Below are 18,387 nucleotides of genomic sequence, written 5' to 3' on the forward strand. Positions count from 1 at the left end.
TGGTTAAAAGGCAGCTCCACTCTCCTGAGCAGATATTAACCCCAATGGTCCTCTTGCCTCTCAATCTTCAGGTTTACATATGCCTTGAAAAAAGGATTGGCATCGGGGAAACAACTGATTTAAATAACACTTGTTTTTAAGTAGTTGTAGTCAGTGGCCCCTCTGACTTGTGGTGTTACCGAAGGCTCCATCCTTGGCCCCCTATTGTTTTCCATACACATGCTTCCACTAGGTCACATTATCTGTAAACATAAGGGTCCTTATCACTGTTATGCTGATGACATGCAGATCTACTGTATGCTCCATTAAAACCTTTGTGGAAACCAACACAAGCCATCACCTGATATCTTGTCTATTGGAAATAAAGCATGGGATGTCCCTTTCTTCAGTTAAATGAAAAGAAATCCAAAATAATTGTATATGGTCCTCCCATACAAGAGTCCTTCCCCATTTTGCAGAAGAGCCTTGTTTACATCTTTTAAATCACTTCTCAAAACGTACCTTTTTAAGTTTTGTGTTTCTAGTTCTGCAATGTTTTTTTGTTTTTGTTTTTTTTGTTTACAGTTTTTATTCTCTATACTGAATTGTTTTAAGTTTAGTTTTTCCTTTGTAAAGCCCTTTGTAACTCTTTTAAAAGGAGCTATATACATAAATTGCATTTATTATTGACACTTCTGGTTTGACTCTGGTTAGAGAATACATGCAGAGGGCACTGATAGAGATAGACTGCAGAAAAATGGGGGTAAATAGAAGAGAAGGCAATGATAGGGATCAAGTTGACACTTTTAAGTTGTATTTTGACAAGAACAAGGTAAGTAATGATAGACAATGAAATGATACCTGCACATGTTAGTCCTCTGTTTTTGGAAAGCTGCCATGTGTCCTGATGTGCTGGATAAAACAAATTCATGATGCTTTTAGCCATTACACCAATATGACCCAGTCTGGTTCAGAAAGAGAAATCATATTATCATAATTTCAGATGATCTCATCATTAATGACTTATACTGTGTAGAAATTCAAGCATAGAGTTGCGGTATGCTATTAAAAAGAGAACCTTTGCGTCATCTCCCTCACGTTTCATAAGAGGCCTAACACTGAATGCAAGAAAGCTGTAAGACATACTTAGAAAGTTAGTTATGTTGTCTTTATTTAATGTAGGTAAAAAAGTTCTTGTATTAATTACATGGCAGTTTGTTTCTCTTCTTTTCACAAATTGTTGGCAATTGTCCTGCACTTTGGGAGGCGCTTGTGTGTATATGAGTATGTGTCCCTGGAGCATCATATCGCGAGCAGAATTAGTGTCATTGCTAAGCCTATCTTCAGGAAAGAGAGCTTGTTAACCAGTACTCTGCTTGGTGTGTGCTCTGTTAAGTACGCTTAAATAAGTGTTTTGGAACCCTGAGAGATTTGACTGTAGTTGTCTTTGAAGATAATCAACCATGTCTTCTCCAGATATACATTTTTATATTTTTTATGCATGCATGTGTGTGTGTGTGTGCACTTGTGTGTGTCCTAATATAGTTGACAAAAGTCACACAATGTCAAAGCATTTAGCTTCTTCAGTTTCTCTAAGGGCAAAAAGGGCTGTTCAGAGTTTGTAGCTGTAAAGCCTGAAGACTTTGAGTCATTAGACTCCTTCGCCAGATTTTTCATGCTTGTTTTCCAACAGGGTTTTGATTTTGTGCAGAAAATAACATCTGTGTTCATAGGCCAAAAACATGTGTACATTAGTTGTAGGATACATATTATACCTAATATATTAACTTAGAATTTTGGAAAACACATATTTGTTAGTTTTGATATACCATTAATGAGTGGTTTGAATACAGTACAAATAACACAATACAAATAGTAGGTTAAGGTGTAAATGTTGTCTCTGCTGTTTATTGTCCTTATTGATTACACAGCGATTTTTGGTTTGGGATTCAAATTAGAGGCAGGATTGTGTTTGACATTATTGTACCAGGTAACGCTTGGTTTGTGGTTATGAAATAATTGTAGTCAACAAAGGTGTTCGAGGTGTCATTATACAAATCATTGCTTGTGTGTATGCTGCTTCATATCAGTCTTTGTAGCTGTGCCTACTACCTTAAACTGTATGTTGTGATAGATTTCTATCACATTCAGGAATAACATGTCAAAGAGGATTGTGATTTCTTGTAATACACATCTTCCTCTCTAGCAGCTCTGGAGTTGTTGACAACTATCCCAAACCTCCCATTGCTGTAAGCCGCGGTGTGGCCTGATATTGTTCTCATGGTTTGCTTATTAATTAATATTGCTGTTGGACAAAAACCTTGCATCTCCATATTTCATCATTTTAAATTTTTATTGTTTCATAAATAAATGCTATTGATCTCCCTTTATGAGTGTCTGTGGGTTTCACAAACATTTAACCAATGAGTAGTATTAAAACAAGCTTGGGACTAAATCTTGTTACTCCATTGGATCCATTTCCTGAAAAGAAATGGTTTTGGATGTACAAGGTTTGCACCGGACATTATCTAATAAGGATATAAGGGTATGACATTTCATCACATATTGTGTACATATACTGTACAGGTGTGACCACACTCATATATTTCCCCAGAGAATGAGACCATCTGCAGTTGAATTTTGTTAATTGTTTTTACACAGAATAGAAATAATTGTGAATGCACAAGTAGTGTACAGACATTTTTCATCTGTATCTGTACCTGTCCTTCAGTTTAGAGGACTTGGCTCAAGCTCATGTTTTGAGATGCATCCCAACATCCAGCTGCTTTTTTAGAGGTTTTCTCAGTGACATTTGACTTTACATCCCCTTATTTAGTATTTATAGGCAATAGACACTATGATATAATTAGTAGATATGTGTTGAATATTGTATTAGTCAAGGTTAGTCAAACTGGTGTAAAACAGATAATCAATGTAAATATAGTAATAATGTGTCATGCTTATAATGATACTATAGTGTTTTATGAACCATTTATAATGTTTGTATGAATTCTATACAGGAGACTTGAAGCAGAGGAAAGTAAAACGTTAGAGATATATGTAAACATGGACATGAAAACAAATGCATACTGAGACATAACAACACACACTCACTTATAAACACAAACACACATGCATGAACACATTCCACTAATGAGGATGGAAATCTCACCGTCTCTCTGCTGTCATTCCTGCCTGTATCCCTGCCACCAGCTGTCACAAAGAGTAAAAAGTTTGAAGTTTTGTCTTTCATCCTTTCGCAATGCTGGACAGTGCCAGGCAGTCAAGCCATCAAACACAATCATCATTTCACTCCCTCTGTTCTCTTTAAAATGCAGCACCATTATTTTCCCTCTCTAGCTGTCTCCTGTTCGTTTCAAGTATCTTTAATTGAACCTTTGCCTATTATAACTGGGAGGTATGGTGTTTTCCCTTGCGTCTATATGATGCACATACATACTGTTAATGCACTTAGTGTAGAAATGTTAAGTATGAAGGTGAGCGGGACACTGTTTCTGGAAATAAATGTACATTTTTGAAATGTAGTTTGTCAATGATGTAAGCACCACAAACAAATTATATCCACCTCCTCGGTGGAGGCAGTAATCTGAGAAACAAATATATATTTGTCTCACATTTGTGCCTCCACCCATTTAAACATGTATAAATAGTAATTTGGTTGAATCAACCTTTAAAACCTCACTGCAAATTTAAAACTGTTTTGATATATTTCCAACAGTGTTGAATGAAGCCCAGATGTAGCTTCCACCTGCCTCAGCGTGATGCTGAGATGTTCTCTCTGTACAGCCCAGAAGCCCTCTGTGAAATTTAGAACAGAGAGACACTCATTAGCTCTCTTTCATGATACGATCTCTCTCTTACTGCGTTCTCTGAGTTGCTTTCAGCAGGAGGTCCATGGGTAACAGAAAAGCAGCTCTGTGTGGTCACACAGTAGCATCTCTGTTGCAATTTGGACTCTGACCCACATCAGCTGCTGGCTGTTCAGCTAATTGTGCAACACTGTGACACTTCGTCTCACTTCTTTCCTCACGAAAGACAAATAAAGCCAGACACCTGTTTCCTTTGTGTCTTAATATAGTTCTCTGCTGACCCTAGTGTTTGTGTTTGTGTGTGTTTTCTTTTGCAGTGGAGCGATGCATGAGTGTGATGCAGTCCGGGACACAGATGGTGAAGCTGAAGGCTGGATCCAAAGGGCTGGTGAGACTTTTCTACCTGGATGAACATTGCTCTTGCATCCGCTGGAAGCCCTCACGCAAGAGTGAGAAGGCCAAGAGTGAGTTTGCACGCGCATCTACACACACACACACACACACACACACACACACACACACACACACACACACACACACACACACACACACACACACACACACACACACACACACACACACACAGATATTAGTGCACATACACATTCTCTTACTGTCACTGTGTGTCTGTACTACTTTCTTTCTTAAACACTTAAAGCTTTTGAAAGAAAGAAAGAAAAACACTTCCGCTTGAAAATAAAGGGTTGCTATAAATGGAGAGTCATGAAGGATAAAATGAACTGTTTGGTTCAGCTCAGTTGAGTACACTGTTTTACTGCAAAAGCCTTACTTGCCGTACCTTTACTCTGCTAGGACCAACAGCTAATAATACCAATGTTGGCACATTTTAGGTGGATATTACTGTATAATTGACATTATGAAGTCAGTGAACTGACCTTATCAAAATTATGTTTTGCTACTGTTGCAATAGGTCATAGAATTTAACATGATCCCATAGTTGTCACTTGTGGCTGTTGTGGCTGCTGCTCATCAAAATTGCATAAAGGACAGTTCTGGTTTATTAAACTTAAGCCTTATTTTCATAGCTCAGGTATTTCTTTCTGAATGGTAATTCACCAAGTTATGGAAATTGCTGAAATATGTGAACATGACAACATCTCCAACTGTGGTGATTATACAGGTTTTAATCAAAACCCCAAACACAGATGAATGAAGAAAAATGAACCAAACTGTTCGTTATAAATATCCTTTACAGTTCATGAGCTCACAGATTGTTTTTTCCTTTTTCTGGTGTGAAACCTATTTTTCCTATTTCAATTTCTAAAAACTGAGCATGCCACACTGCTGGCTATGAGAGGGATTATCATTATAGATTTCATGGACCCATCAAAGCATCATTTTTTTACTTTACTGGTTGATACAGAATCAACCCACTGTACATGTGTATAAATTGCAGCATGTGTCAACATTAGATAAGCCTCTTAGATCCTCTCCGTTCACATGATTAAAAAAAATAAACAGCTGCTCAAATCTTGTTCTTTGAATTTGTATATGAGTGTATCTGTGCGTGTGGACTATGCAGGATCACATTAAGGCTGCTATATTACTTCCAGTGAGATTATGTAAATGGAAGAGAGCATGTACTGTAATTTTTTCACTGTACAATTGTGGATTGTATTATGACAAAAATATATTTTTGGGTGGGTACGAAGGGAATTAAATAACATAAATCTTCATTCTTTGTAAGAAAACAGATTAGCGCATTGATGAGGGTCATTAATTAATTAATTTATTTGAATTTAAACAGGAGTTAAAGAACCACACCTAAGAGACATGAGGAGAAAAATGACTGAGGGGAAGCGACCATTTGAGGGTATACATACATGCACAACAGGACAGTTTTACTAGAGGCTGATTTTGTATCCTAATGCAGAGTCAAAAATAGCTGAGTTCATACTCCAATCTCATTAGACTGTGATACACTCTGAGGCCTACAAGAAATGCCTTCTCTGTGTATTTTTAAACATGATAAAGAAAATCAGAGAGAGTAAGGAACTTAGATCATTTTGGTTATTTGTCCAAAAGTGATGCACGTCTTTACTGTGTTCCCAGTTTTGTATTTTACACTGAAATGATGCTGAATGCTTCATTATTCTGTCATTATACTATGACTATGATTGACATCAACATTAAAGGCTAGTATTATTCATTATTTTTCTTATAGCCAACAAATCTAATGAAAAGACAAAAACCAACAATGTCTTGCCTCATTGGTTCCTACTTAAAATGTACATCCTTAAAAACAGGTCATAAATACTGTATATGCTTTTATAAAATAAATAAAAAAATAAGAAAAAGGCTAAATCATTTCTTAATACAGTTGGGTACTATTGTTTTTAGCTTACGTTACCAGGGGCACATTAACATCACTGGAGGGCCTTTGTTACATTGTATCAAAATGAAAAATATGGGAGGAGGGGAGGGGGCCTCTTGGTGTCGCACCATCCCCATCACTTTTACCACCGGATGTCACTGTAGTGCAGCATCATATGTGTTACGGTTGAGTGTTCATTAGCTTACATAATCATTCTCAATTTTTAGAGCCCTGGGGCTGTAGCCCAGGTTAGCCCGTTCATTAATGCACCCCTGTACGTTACCCAAACAGGGATAAATACTGCGTTATTGGGGAGAATACATTTTATTGCAGCAGGATGATATGTGTGGTATTGACTCAAAATAATTAACTACAGGGTTGATGGTGTTTGATGCTACTCTGCGGTTGCCACCTTGCCGTGGTGGAGATGCTTGTGTTTACCCAGAGAACAATGAGTGATGCCATCTGGAGCTACTGCTCCTGGTATGGCCAACCATGATCGTAAGGTTGAGGGGGAAGGTACAGACCAAGATCCAGACCTCAGTGGTGGAGTGGTTAGAAGATGGTGGCAGGTCAGCTTACTTGTCCTTCTTACTGTCAACAACCTCCCTGAAGGTGTCCAAGTCCTCTACAGGACTGACAGAAGGCTCCTAAACCTTAAGCGGTGGCCAAAAGCAAAGAGCTTTCCACAACTATCATGGAACTATGCAGATATGGTTATGCACTCCTTACCTACTCAGATCAGTTCAAATCAAGGATCGGCCTCTATTCCCATCTTCAGACATCTTGTGAGTGATCGCTGATGACTATAATGATGTTTTAATGGTAATGAAGGAACATGCCATTCAGTACAACACTGTGTCTTATACTTAATTCCAGTGTATTATATTGTTTCTGTTTCCTCTCATTTATACTGTAATTTCTTTTTTGTCTTCATCTCCATCCCACTTCCTCTCTCTGTTAGTCACCATTGATTCACTGTACAAAGTGACAGAGGGCAGTCAATCAGACATCTTCCATCGGCATGCAGAGGGCAGCTTCGACCCAGCCTGCTGTTTCACAGTGTACCATGGAAACCACATGGAGTCCCTCGATTTGGTGACAACAAATACAGAAGAGGCCAGGACCTGGATAACTGGCCTCCGCTATCTGATGGCCGGGATCAGTGATGAGGACTCACTGGCCAAACGGCAGCGTACACATGACCAATATCCTTTAGAACCAGAAATGCATGTATCACTATCATGAGGTTTTTTTCTCAGCTCAGTGGGAAACAAAAGACTTTTTTTTTTTTTCATAAGAGGCAAACCTCTTGCCAATAAAACAGACAAATACATTATACCACTAGATCTGGCAAGTGAGATACTATTGAGACCTCTAACCTTGGTTAGACATACAGACTTGGTCTGCCATAGATGTCCTGGATCTTCCTAGAATAAAAGTCTAGGAGTCAGGGGTGTTTCTGTGCCATCAATGCTCTACATACAAGCTCTAGTCATAAACAACACCTGAACAAATCTAGACAGATTTAACTCTTTTAATCTCTCAACTACTGACCAAATGTTCCTTAACAAGGCTGTGTGACGTGGATGAAGCAGACGTTTGAAGAGGCTGATAAGAATGGAGATGGCTTCCTGAACATCGACGAGATCTACCAACTCCTCCACAAGCTGAACGTTAATCTGCCTCGCAGGAAGGTCAAGCAAATGTTCCAGGTCAGAACATGGAGGCATTTTAATACAATCTTTATTGAGTTTTAGATAATATTTGATTACAACTTTTATATCAGAACAATACATTGCTCCATTCAATCAGCTTCTTCACAAATGTAACAAGCCTCTGCATTCAGTAAAACTTGAGCATGTTAAAATTGCCTATATATGAATATTTAAGGTTTCTGATGTTACATTACTGTTGCATTTTTAACTTTTATGTGCATTTGTGTAATTCAAAAAATGTGCAATGTACATATGCAAGGGAGACACTTTTAGAGGAAAATGATGAAAGTAGTGGTAGAGGAAGGCTGCTTTAATTTTTAAAATAGAAGTCACTTGGAAAAATTGGTCTTGGAGACCCACACATAGTATCCACTGTTTTTTCTAAGGTACATTATAGTGTGCAGTAATACAGTGGTGTTGGTGACAATAATTGCCAACTATTACATTTTCTTGGTTTATCCATTGAACACAAATGCAATTTTCTGTTTAAGCAGGCAGGATTGACTTTGAACAACTAATTTAAAGGACTAGTACTAGGACTAGGATTTAGTGGCATCTAGTGGTGAGGTTGCAGATTGCAACCCATTGAATACCCCCGCCCCTTTCCAAGCATGTAGTAGAACCCATGGTGCCTGCAAAAATGCAAAAGGCCCTCTATAGAGCCATGGTTTTTACATCTGTGCTGGCCTAGCATAGCAACATGACGATGCAACATGGCAGGCTCAATAGAAGAGGACCGGCTGCCTATGTAGATATAAAGGGTTCATTCTCATTCTTATTTTCAAGTGATTATGCACTACTTAAAACCACCATGAATACCTATGAATTTCTCTCAATTCTGTTCTGCTAGATGCCACTATTCTACACACTTCACCTTTATTTACATAGTTAATTATTAGAGCTATTAGAGTGTCAATTGTTTTTACCGAATCATTTAGCGTATAGTCTTCTCACATCAGAATGTTCTAAATCAACTAAACTGCAATTTCTCTATAACTCACTTCATTTTTGGGGTTTAGATTACATAGAAAACTTAATTGATTCATTTATTTTCATTGAAGCGTGGGCAGATAGCAGTGTTGCCACCTGAACAGCTTGTGCAGCAAAACCTTAAAATACCTAAAATACTACTGATTCTGTTTGTTTTCTACCCATGCATTTCTGGTGTCCATCACAGTGATTTATCCTGCTGGTTGTGTGTAGATTCTGTCTGTGATCAAGTCCCCAAATGCCCACAGCGAGCTCATTATGGGAGTGTGATGGAGGCATTAGCTGGTATTATTAGATTTGGTGTGAGTCGAATGGGCCCCCATGAGAGCCAGGTAATAGGAGACGCTGGATCCCGGAGAGCAGACAGAGCGAGGTGGTAGGATAAAATGAGCAGTGAACCATGCTGTGTGTGTCCTCAGGCAACGTGTAGTGAGATACGAAGTGAGAAAGAAAAAAAATGGTTGGAGAGGTAATGTGTCTGTGACATAAAGACTGGCACTGGTGTTTGTATCAATGAGAAAGAGAGAGAGGGGAAGACATGATATGAGATGGAAGAAAAAGAAGATACAGTCTGCAGCTGCCTTTACAGCTGACAGCTCTATACATTTTCTAATTTTAGACTATATGCATATTATTTGAGAACAACATTGCAGATAGGGTTTGCAGATAGAAAGAACTCTGTGAAATAAAAATGTTACCTTACTGTCAATTTAGCAACCTATTTACATTCAGATTGTGGGGGAGCATCAACAAATGTATGCACAATATCACTCGCAGTCTTACTGCATTCCCTTCTGCAATTATGTAAGTGTGTAATCTGTTGAAGCACTGTAGAATGCAAATACAATGTGTAACACACAATCATTGCAGGAAAACACATAATATTAGGCTTATGTCCAGAGGAGAGGAGCTACAATATGTTCAAGTTTTTATTAATTCAGTTTAAGTGAAGTTTGCAGTTCAACATTTATGATATTTCTTGTTTTAGTTTTAAGTGTATTGATCTGCCTTATGTTTATATTATGTTTATAGGGTCCTTGCCAATATTTTTATGCATTGTGTTTTATTGCATTATCAAATTTTAATCATTATCAAATATCATTATTGGGTTTGGCCTCAGCGATCCAGTATTAGTTTTGCTATTAGTTCAGTCATCACAAAGCACTGCTGAGTTAGATTTTGAAAGTGGCCACATTGGTTCACTATGAAAGTAATATGAACTTCTGTTGAGATATATTAAGCCTTTTTTCTTTTTTTGTTGTTAGCTCTGATCATCAAAATATTATAGCTTGAGATGTTTCACTCCTCACCCTCACAGGAAGCAGACACAGACAATCAACAGGGCACGCTGACGTACGATGAGTTCTCCGTCTTCTACAGGATGATGTCTTTGAGGCGGGATCTATTCCTGCTGATGATTGCATACAGTGACAGGAAGGACCACCTGACAGCGGAGGAACTGGCCAACTTTCTGCACAACGAGCAGAAGGTAAGAGGTCACACTGATATCGGGTTAAAGACAATAAAATGCTCAGCTTAGGGAAGTTGAACCAGACACATTTTTATGGCAAACTACTTTCTCCCCAATCATCATTTTAATTTGGGCTGGAGACCCAAAAAAGAGTCAAGACTGATTATATTCCTCCTTAGTCTAAAATGTTACTCCCTCTGTCTCAGCTGTCTGCCCACAGGACTCTGCTCCACTAAGCCAATTTATCACGCCCAAAATTGGTCCGTCTCTTTGGAGCCCATGTCTTGTTCTTTACAGTTTTTCTTTGCGTTTCTGACACTCTCTTTTCTCTCTCACATTGCAATGGTGTCATTTTTCATCATATTGTATTATCCGCCTCCACCATGCAATGCTGTATTAAAACTGTTCACTGAACATGCTGCGTGTTTAACACTGCTGACACTTAATTTTATTGCAACAAAAGTTTATTTTTAAAAATGAGAAATGAGCAAGGTCTCAAAAATCAAATCCACTTTGGTATAAAGCTAAGGACCTGCTAAATTAAACCTATGTATATGTCACCTATTGCGTAGAGGTTTGTAGAAATGCATGTAAAACTCACACTAATCAAATTGTCATTTTACAAAAGACATCCATAAGAATGATCAACAGATGTACAAGAACCCTTAAACCTCTGGTTTTTTTCAATTACAGACATTGAAAGCTGATGATATTATAGACTACAGAATTGCTCAGATATTGTTTAAAGCTCACAATAAGTTACTATCTAAGAAAGTATAAAACATTTGAAATGAGAGTCAATATAATCTTAAAGGAAGTTGTATGTTGAAGAGAACCAGAGGTAGAACAAATGTGAAAAACAGATTAATTTCTGTTAAAGGGGTGAATTTATGTGTAAAACAGTCACTGTATTTATTTATTTATTTATTCAACAAAATGTACTTGGTGTCTTGGTGAATTTAGAGGGGTTTAAGCTTTAGCCTTCACCTTTTCCGTCTTACTTAAGAGGATTTGTTGACTAGTTCTGTCAAATGTACTTTTTGGTATATATTCCATTTTAACAACATTAACATTTTTCTTTATGTGCTGCAGACTGAAATAAAGCTAGATGGTGATGAGTTTGTTTATCTCTTTTCTGTGTAGATGGTCAATGTGACTCCAGAGTACATTGCAGAAGTCATTGACAAGTTTGAGTTGTCTGATGAGAATAAACAAAGAGGCGTCATGGGGATTGAAGGTAAGTTTCTCCCATTTCACCAATTTTTTTCAGGTCTTCCATTAATTTCCTCTCCCTGTATCTGTCACGGCACACCATCAGGTTGAAACTCCATTAATTTGTTAGATTTTTGAAAATCTTTTTGGTACTTAAATTCAACATCAGGTAAAAACAGTTAAGTGCAAGTGGGGCAGTGGTAGCCTGAGGATCACATGATCAAACCTCTCCGATAGACAGGATAAATCTGTGTGGGGAAAGTGGAGAAGCAGTGATGGTCCCTCCATCATTACCACCACTATAAGGGGCCCTTGAGCCCAGTGGAGCTGCTCAGTGCACTGGACAGCTTCCAGATATGAATGTGTAACTGTGTGAATGTTATCAGGGCTTTCCTGAAAAACAAAGCATTGCTCTCAGTGAAATTACCCTGAATGAATAAAAGTAAAAAAAGAAAAAAAGAGCAGAGTTGAACAGATTGTGTGGCTTATGACTGACACATTGGCCAATAATCACAATAATCACACGATCCTGATAATAAGTGGCTGACAAGATTGAAGAATGACCATGAATGCTCTGGGATTCTGTCTACATCAGATGCTCATCTCTAAGTGTCATTTTCAGTAACTGAGGGGTTTGCTTAAAGGAGAAAAAGGAGTGAGGATTGAGGAGGGTAGCTGGAGTAAGGAAATTGTAAAGTCAAAATGAGAATGGGAGGAAAGAGAAAGAGAAAATGAGAGTGACAGAAATGAGGAGATGAGAAGTGGAGGAGAGGTGAGACTAATCTTGTTGTCAGAGGCATGAATACTACATGTGTCTGTCTGATCAGACCAGTATCATTCCCTCCCCGAAGGCCTGAAATGTGTGTATTTAAACATACATGGTGTTCAGATGTGACAGTAATGCACACACAGATTCACATAAACACATTTTTACGGTGTGGTGAGCTCTTACCTACGGCATTTGTTCTCTATGCGACTGTCTGTTCAGTATAGTTTATGATGCATAGTGCCCTGCTAGAGTCTGGATTTAGCCATGATGGTACCATGACGAGATTGCATGTCCTGTCTGATTACTGATGTTCCACAGCAAAAAGCATTCCTATATTTGCATCACATCTCCTTTTTTTCCCATTTCCCCTCCAATCTTCTTCTTCCACATTGACTGTCTGTTTTTTTCATACTCTGCTTACTTGCTGATTTCTCCTTCCCTTGGTATTCCTGTCTCATTTTTTATTTCTTTTCTGTGTATGAAAGTATGCTTTCTCCCTTCTCATTCCTCTTCATCCAGCACCATCTGAAAAAAAGTTGGCTGTGTGAAGTATACCTACCTCACCACTGTGGTTTTGGTGGGCTTGCCTGCAATTCCTGTCATTCTTTTGTATTTTCCTGGATGTCAAACCTGCTCATGAAGAGTGTGCTCCAAATTTGGTCATCTTCAAAGTTTTATAAGGGGCATGTTATGATTTGGCCGGTCATTTGAAATATAAGAGATTTTGTGTTTTACTGTTCACTTTTATTTTAAACAATCAAAATAGGTCATAAAGGAACATTTTTGACCTGATGGATGCGCTAGAGAAAAAGTGGATAAGAGTATCAAAATTCATCCCCTGAGATATCTTTACCAAATTACATGGCAATCCATCTACCACATATTTCAATAAAAATGAAAAATTTCAACCTCATGGTGGCATAAAAAAAAAAAAAAAAAAACTTCAGTAAGAACAAACTACCAGCAGAACTGAAATCAGCCCCCAAATCCCTAAATCCAGGTTAAAAACACGTCTCTTCTCCTGTGCTTATGATTGAGCTCTTTTAAAGCTGTTAAAAGTTTAATCTTTCATTTGCACTATGTCCTTTTAATGATTTTAAAGCAAATCATTATTTTATGCTGCAGCCTCATATTTAATACTCTATTCTAGTAATGTTAATGTTAATGTTTCCATGTGTTTACTATTATTGGGTTTTATTTCTATTTCTCAAATTGCATGCTTTTATGTTTTTTTTATTTCCAATTCTTACTGTTAAATGTTTGTTTTATGTATGTTTTATTACGGTGGCCGAGACCCGCCATAGCTGCAAATAAAAGTAACGCTGCAAACAAAAACAAACGCTGCTGCAAATAAAAAGAAATGCTGCTGCATATAAAAGAAACGCTGCAAATAAAAAGACACACCGCAGCAAACAAAAAAACGCTGCAAATAAAAACAAACACCGCTGCAAATAAAAGAAACACCGCAGCAAAAAAAAACACCGCAGCATATAATAAAAAAAACGATGCAAATAAAAAAAAAGCCACAGTGGATTACCGGGGACTGTTTTTGCCGAAACACCGGAAGAAGAGACAACAACAACAGGACTACGAATTGGAAAACTAACTAGAAAGTTTGATTCTCCCCAAATGAGAAAATGAGCGCTCCCCCTCACAGTTTGTCACCGGCAACGTGAGGAACATCCTCAAAGCCACATAAACATTAGGGATGACTAACTGCAAACCAAACATCAATATGGTTTTCAGCATGTTTGAGGGTGAGTTGTCTGTTTCAGCCAACATGGGGATGAGGATCGGAACTGCAACACGCTGTTCCGCCTACGGGACGGGTCGGAGGTTGGGAGGTAGCCACAAGTCCTTCTGAATGGTTTAAACACCAACCCTTAAACATATTTATTCATGCCGTACATTGTTAGAAAGCATAGGTTGCCCTGATTCATTCAAGACCACCCACGAATTATATTGGTTGCTCACAGCCGTAATAGTATTAGCGATTGGCTCGGCTAGCCACTCAGCTAAAGTAAAAACAGCTATAATCTCTACATACCTTCAAAGTCTTCCCTTTATCCACAACGATCATCTTATGACTCGGGACTTTCTGTACAGCTCGCCAAGTATCCATTCTTGTGAAATATGAAATCCGTTTCCATAACATCGAAATACTTTCCTCAATATGTCCATGTATTTAGTCCAACACGTAACGTAATAACACACTCTCGTTAGTGGTCTCCCCGTGTTAGCCGAAGCTAACAATACACCGGCATTCTCCAGTTCAACTTCAAACCTGGGGCTACATCGCCTGACAAAATAACACATTAAAAAGTACATGTAGCGATCCAATTCGGTTGTTGTTGTTTCTTCTTCCGGTGTTTCGGCAAAAACAGTCCCCGGTAATCCACTTCCGTTGTGGCTTTTTTTATTTGCATCGTTTTTTTTTATTATATGCTGCGGTGTTTTTTTTGTTGTTTGTTTGTTGCGGTGTTTCTTTTATTTGCAGCGGTGTTTGTTTTTATTTGCAGCGTTTTTTTGTTTGCTGCGGTGTGTCTTTTTATTTGCAGCGTTTCTTTTATATGCAGCAGCGTTACTTTTATTTGCAGCTATGGCGGGTCTCGGCCACCGTATATTATGCTATTGTGTATGAAATGCGCTATATAAATAAAACTACCTTGCCTTGCCATCAGTAGGATTTATCTCTTGGGGCGCATGAATGTCCATTTAAAATTTCACAACAATTCATTCAATAGTAGATATTTCAGTTTTTAGTGTTTGGTGGACCGACCTACCACTTGTTGCAATTCTATTCTAACTATTTTTTCTCACATATTTGTATTTCCCATCAGGTTTTACAAGTTTCATGCGCAGTCCAACGTGTGACATTTTCAACCCTTTGCATCATGAGGTGAATCAAGACATGGAGCAGCCTCTGTGTAACTACTTTGTCGCCTCCTCTCACAACACATATCTGACTGGAGACCAGCTTCTCTCCCACTCCAAGACTGACATGTATGCCTGGGTGCTGCAGTCTGGCTGCCGATGTGTGGAGGGTAAGCATATGTCTATATTTAAATACAAGACTATTCTGACTGTGCATAAGCCTCTGTCATGGAGGACAGTTTGACATGTCACGCTGGAAAAAAAACCCAGGTGTAAATAATGAAATGAAGGATGGTTAAACTCTCACCTCAAATAGATTTACTCCATTTTGAGCTAAAATTTAAGAGAATCATGTGAAGGATATGTATGGATGTTTATGGATATCAAGGATGTTTACTTCTTTTTGCTATAATTTGTAGACATATATTTTGTTATTGCTATCAAGTTAAAACCTAAAGCCCATTTTGCTGTGTTTATATTTAGTCATAATAAACAAGCCCATAGATGCAGCAACACTGAAACGTTGAACACACACTTATATTCACACTATTTTGTGTCCCAGAATTAATTAAGACCAGTATTTGTTAGTGGAAAACAAAACTTCCAAGAATAAGAGCTCTGACACAAACACTGTGTTTCTTATATTCGAAGAGGACCAGTGAGAAGAGACAGAAAACTGAGAAGAGTAACAAGATGCTGAATGTCAGAATGAGACCAGGATAGAAATGTTTTCCATATTCATGCCTGTTTGCCTCTTTCTTGTCCTGCAGTGGACTGTTGGGACGGACCTGACGGAGAGCCAATGGTCCAGCACGGTTACACTCTGACCTCCAAGATCACATTCAAGTCTGTCTTAGAGACCATCAATAAATATGCCTTCATAAATAACCAGTGAGTTGAAGCTCCCTATGTGTGTGTGATTGTATGTGTGTGTTTGAGACATTTTATGGAAACTAGGCACCAGACACTTCCATTCTCCCAAAGGTATTGTACTGTAGTGGGAGAAAAATGGCATAGCGTGCCCAATAGAAAAGTGCTTTTATTTCTCCTTTAGTTTAAATACTGATATAAATGTGACTTAAGCATCATTTCTCGTTGACATTCAGTTAAGAAAATAATATTGCTTCAGGGAAAACAGCAAAACATTTCTACACAGTTTATGGTGTCTATATGCACACACAGATTGTATTATTAATTGTATATAGTTAATTGTATATGCTCCAGTATGGAATGAGATGTAATAACATCAACACAGCTGCAGAACTGCTTTTTAACTATTCTCAAACTAGCATTTCTCACACCACTTTAATAAAAAATCTACTTTTCCCCACAAGGTTTAACAACATTTGCAACATTTAGACGGCCAGGTTGGTGTTTTTCAGAGACACTCTGATTCCTGGCAGTAATTAGCACCCATTACTGAGCCATCTGGTTAGTAGCATTTCCTCTGGCTCCCCTGAGGAGCTACTGTTTGTCTCTGCTGGGTCCAACAATACCAAAACAAAGTGGTGAATGATGCAGCTTCCTTCTGCCACATATGCTCACTTTGACAGCTATTGCATTTACTTATGATGGCAGCAACTGCATTAAAAAAACACATATTTTATTCAAAAGCACTGACAGTACTGGAGTAGATATAAATTATGTAATTAAACCAGAGGTGTAAATACATTTGGCTGCAGCTTGTTGGAACTTTAACTACAATGAGATTATGTTGTGTGTCATAACCCTAACTTGTAGTTGTTAATTTTTTGTAACATTTTTTGTGGCATTGTGGCATGTTATCTATAGCTGGTATTGGTCTTGAAGACATTTCAGAAAATACACTTCTTGGCTTTCTTGCCAAAAATTTCAAAAAAGTACTGTAGATTGAGATCTGTCTTAACTTAACACAAAACCCCATAGAACCAAAACTTGATGTTTTTACACACACTGTTTTTTGTATGGGTTAAATAAATTAGTTAGAGCATGTAAATTATAGAGAGTAAGAGGTGGATGGAAGGCAGATAAAAAAAAAAAAATCTTCGTACAGTCTTCGCCAGGCTAGCTTCCCCGGTTTTCAAGCTTTGTGCCAAGCTAACCGTTTCCTTAGTGTAGTTTCATATCTAAGAGACAGTTGTGAGAAAATAAAGAAAATACAAGCAAATTGCAATTCAACATTTGGGTTAGGGTTAGGGTGAATTAATTAAAGGTCAAATTGATGGACATATAGCATATCTTCAATGATTTTGCTACAACTTTCTTTTGTTGGCAACTGATCAAAGAACAAAATGAAGTAACACAGTATACAACAAAACAAATCACCAGGAAGACATAAGTCACATAAGAAGGAGAGACACAACAAATGAACAAACCTACTTAAGTGAATGGATGAAAACTTACACCACTTTATCTCATTTGACCTTTTTTGCATTTATTTTACAAATTTGCATATATTCAGGTACAACTATGGTTTACAAAGCTGTCTGAATGACTGCTTTACTTAAGATCCGGCTGATCCATTGTGATTTAAATTTAAATGATGATTTGAAAAACATGTGTTCAGTGTAGCTTTCTGAAAGCAAACACTCACACTTGCTCATCAGAAAATACCTGCAATGTACATATTCTCACACACCTTCGTTAATTAGCAATCAGTAATAATGCAGACAGCAAGATCAGATTAATAAACGGAATGTTCTGTGTTTTATCTTTCTCTCTCTTTTGTCTCTCCAGCTGCTGTTCTCGCCTCTTACATTCAGATAATATTTTATCATTGGTGCCACCTGTTAATATGATCAATGGCCCCTGGGTTGTATTGGAATGGAGCGAGTTTCTGTGCCATCCCACATCCCACACACACACATACATTTTACAGCTCGTTGAGCTGCCTCACTGTTTCACCTGAGAGGATCTCCAGGATGTTACTGTCTTTGTTGTCTCTTTTTATCTTTAAAGGGCCTCTCTCTCTCTCTCTTCATCTATCTGTGCATATGTGTGTGTGTGTGTGTGTATATATGTATGTGTGTTTTATGGATCAGAGATAGAGGTGAGAATAGGGCGACGTCCCCTGTCAGTCTGACAGACGTGACATTTGAGCTGTGCTTCTTTGTGGCCACAAGTCATTTCACCTTTTCTAAATGAAAATACAGACACACACACCACCCCTGCCAGACATACACACACACACACACACGCACATACACACATACACACACCATGTCGCAGAG

At 38.0% G+C, this 18,387-nt stretch overlaps 1 protein-coding gene across 1 annotated transcript in view; it reads left to right on the plus strand.

Moving 5' to 3' along the window:
* Positions 1-4,126: 4,126 nt before the first annotated feature.
* plch1 (phospholipase C, eta 1) overlaps positions 4,127-18,387 on the plus strand; it is a 34,319-nt gene continuing 20,058 nt past the window's right edge. Inside the window, exons 1-7 of the mRNA XM_053321454.1 lie at positions 4,127-4,273; positions 7,109-7,352; positions 7,730-7,859; positions 10,171-10,341; positions 11,467-11,560; positions 15,145-15,348; positions 15,949-16,069. Of these exons, the coding sequence (XP_053177429.1) occupies positions 4,138-4,273; positions 7,109-7,352; positions 7,730-7,859; positions 10,171-10,341; positions 11,467-11,560; positions 15,145-15,348; positions 15,949-16,069 (1,100 nt within the window). The 5' untranslated portion in view covers positions 4,127-4,137. The remainder of the gene's footprint in view (positions 4,274-7,108; positions 7,353-7,729; positions 7,860-10,170; positions 10,342-11,466; positions 11,561-15,144; positions 15,349-15,948; positions 16,070-18,387) is intronic.

Source organism: Scomber japonicus, chromosome 6 (genome assembly GCF_027409825.1).
Source record: "Scomber japonicus isolate fScoJap1 chromosome 6, fScoJap1.pri, whole genome shotgun sequence".
NCBI lineage: Eukaryota > Metazoa > Chordata > Actinopteri > Scombriformes > Scombridae > Scomber > Scomber japonicus.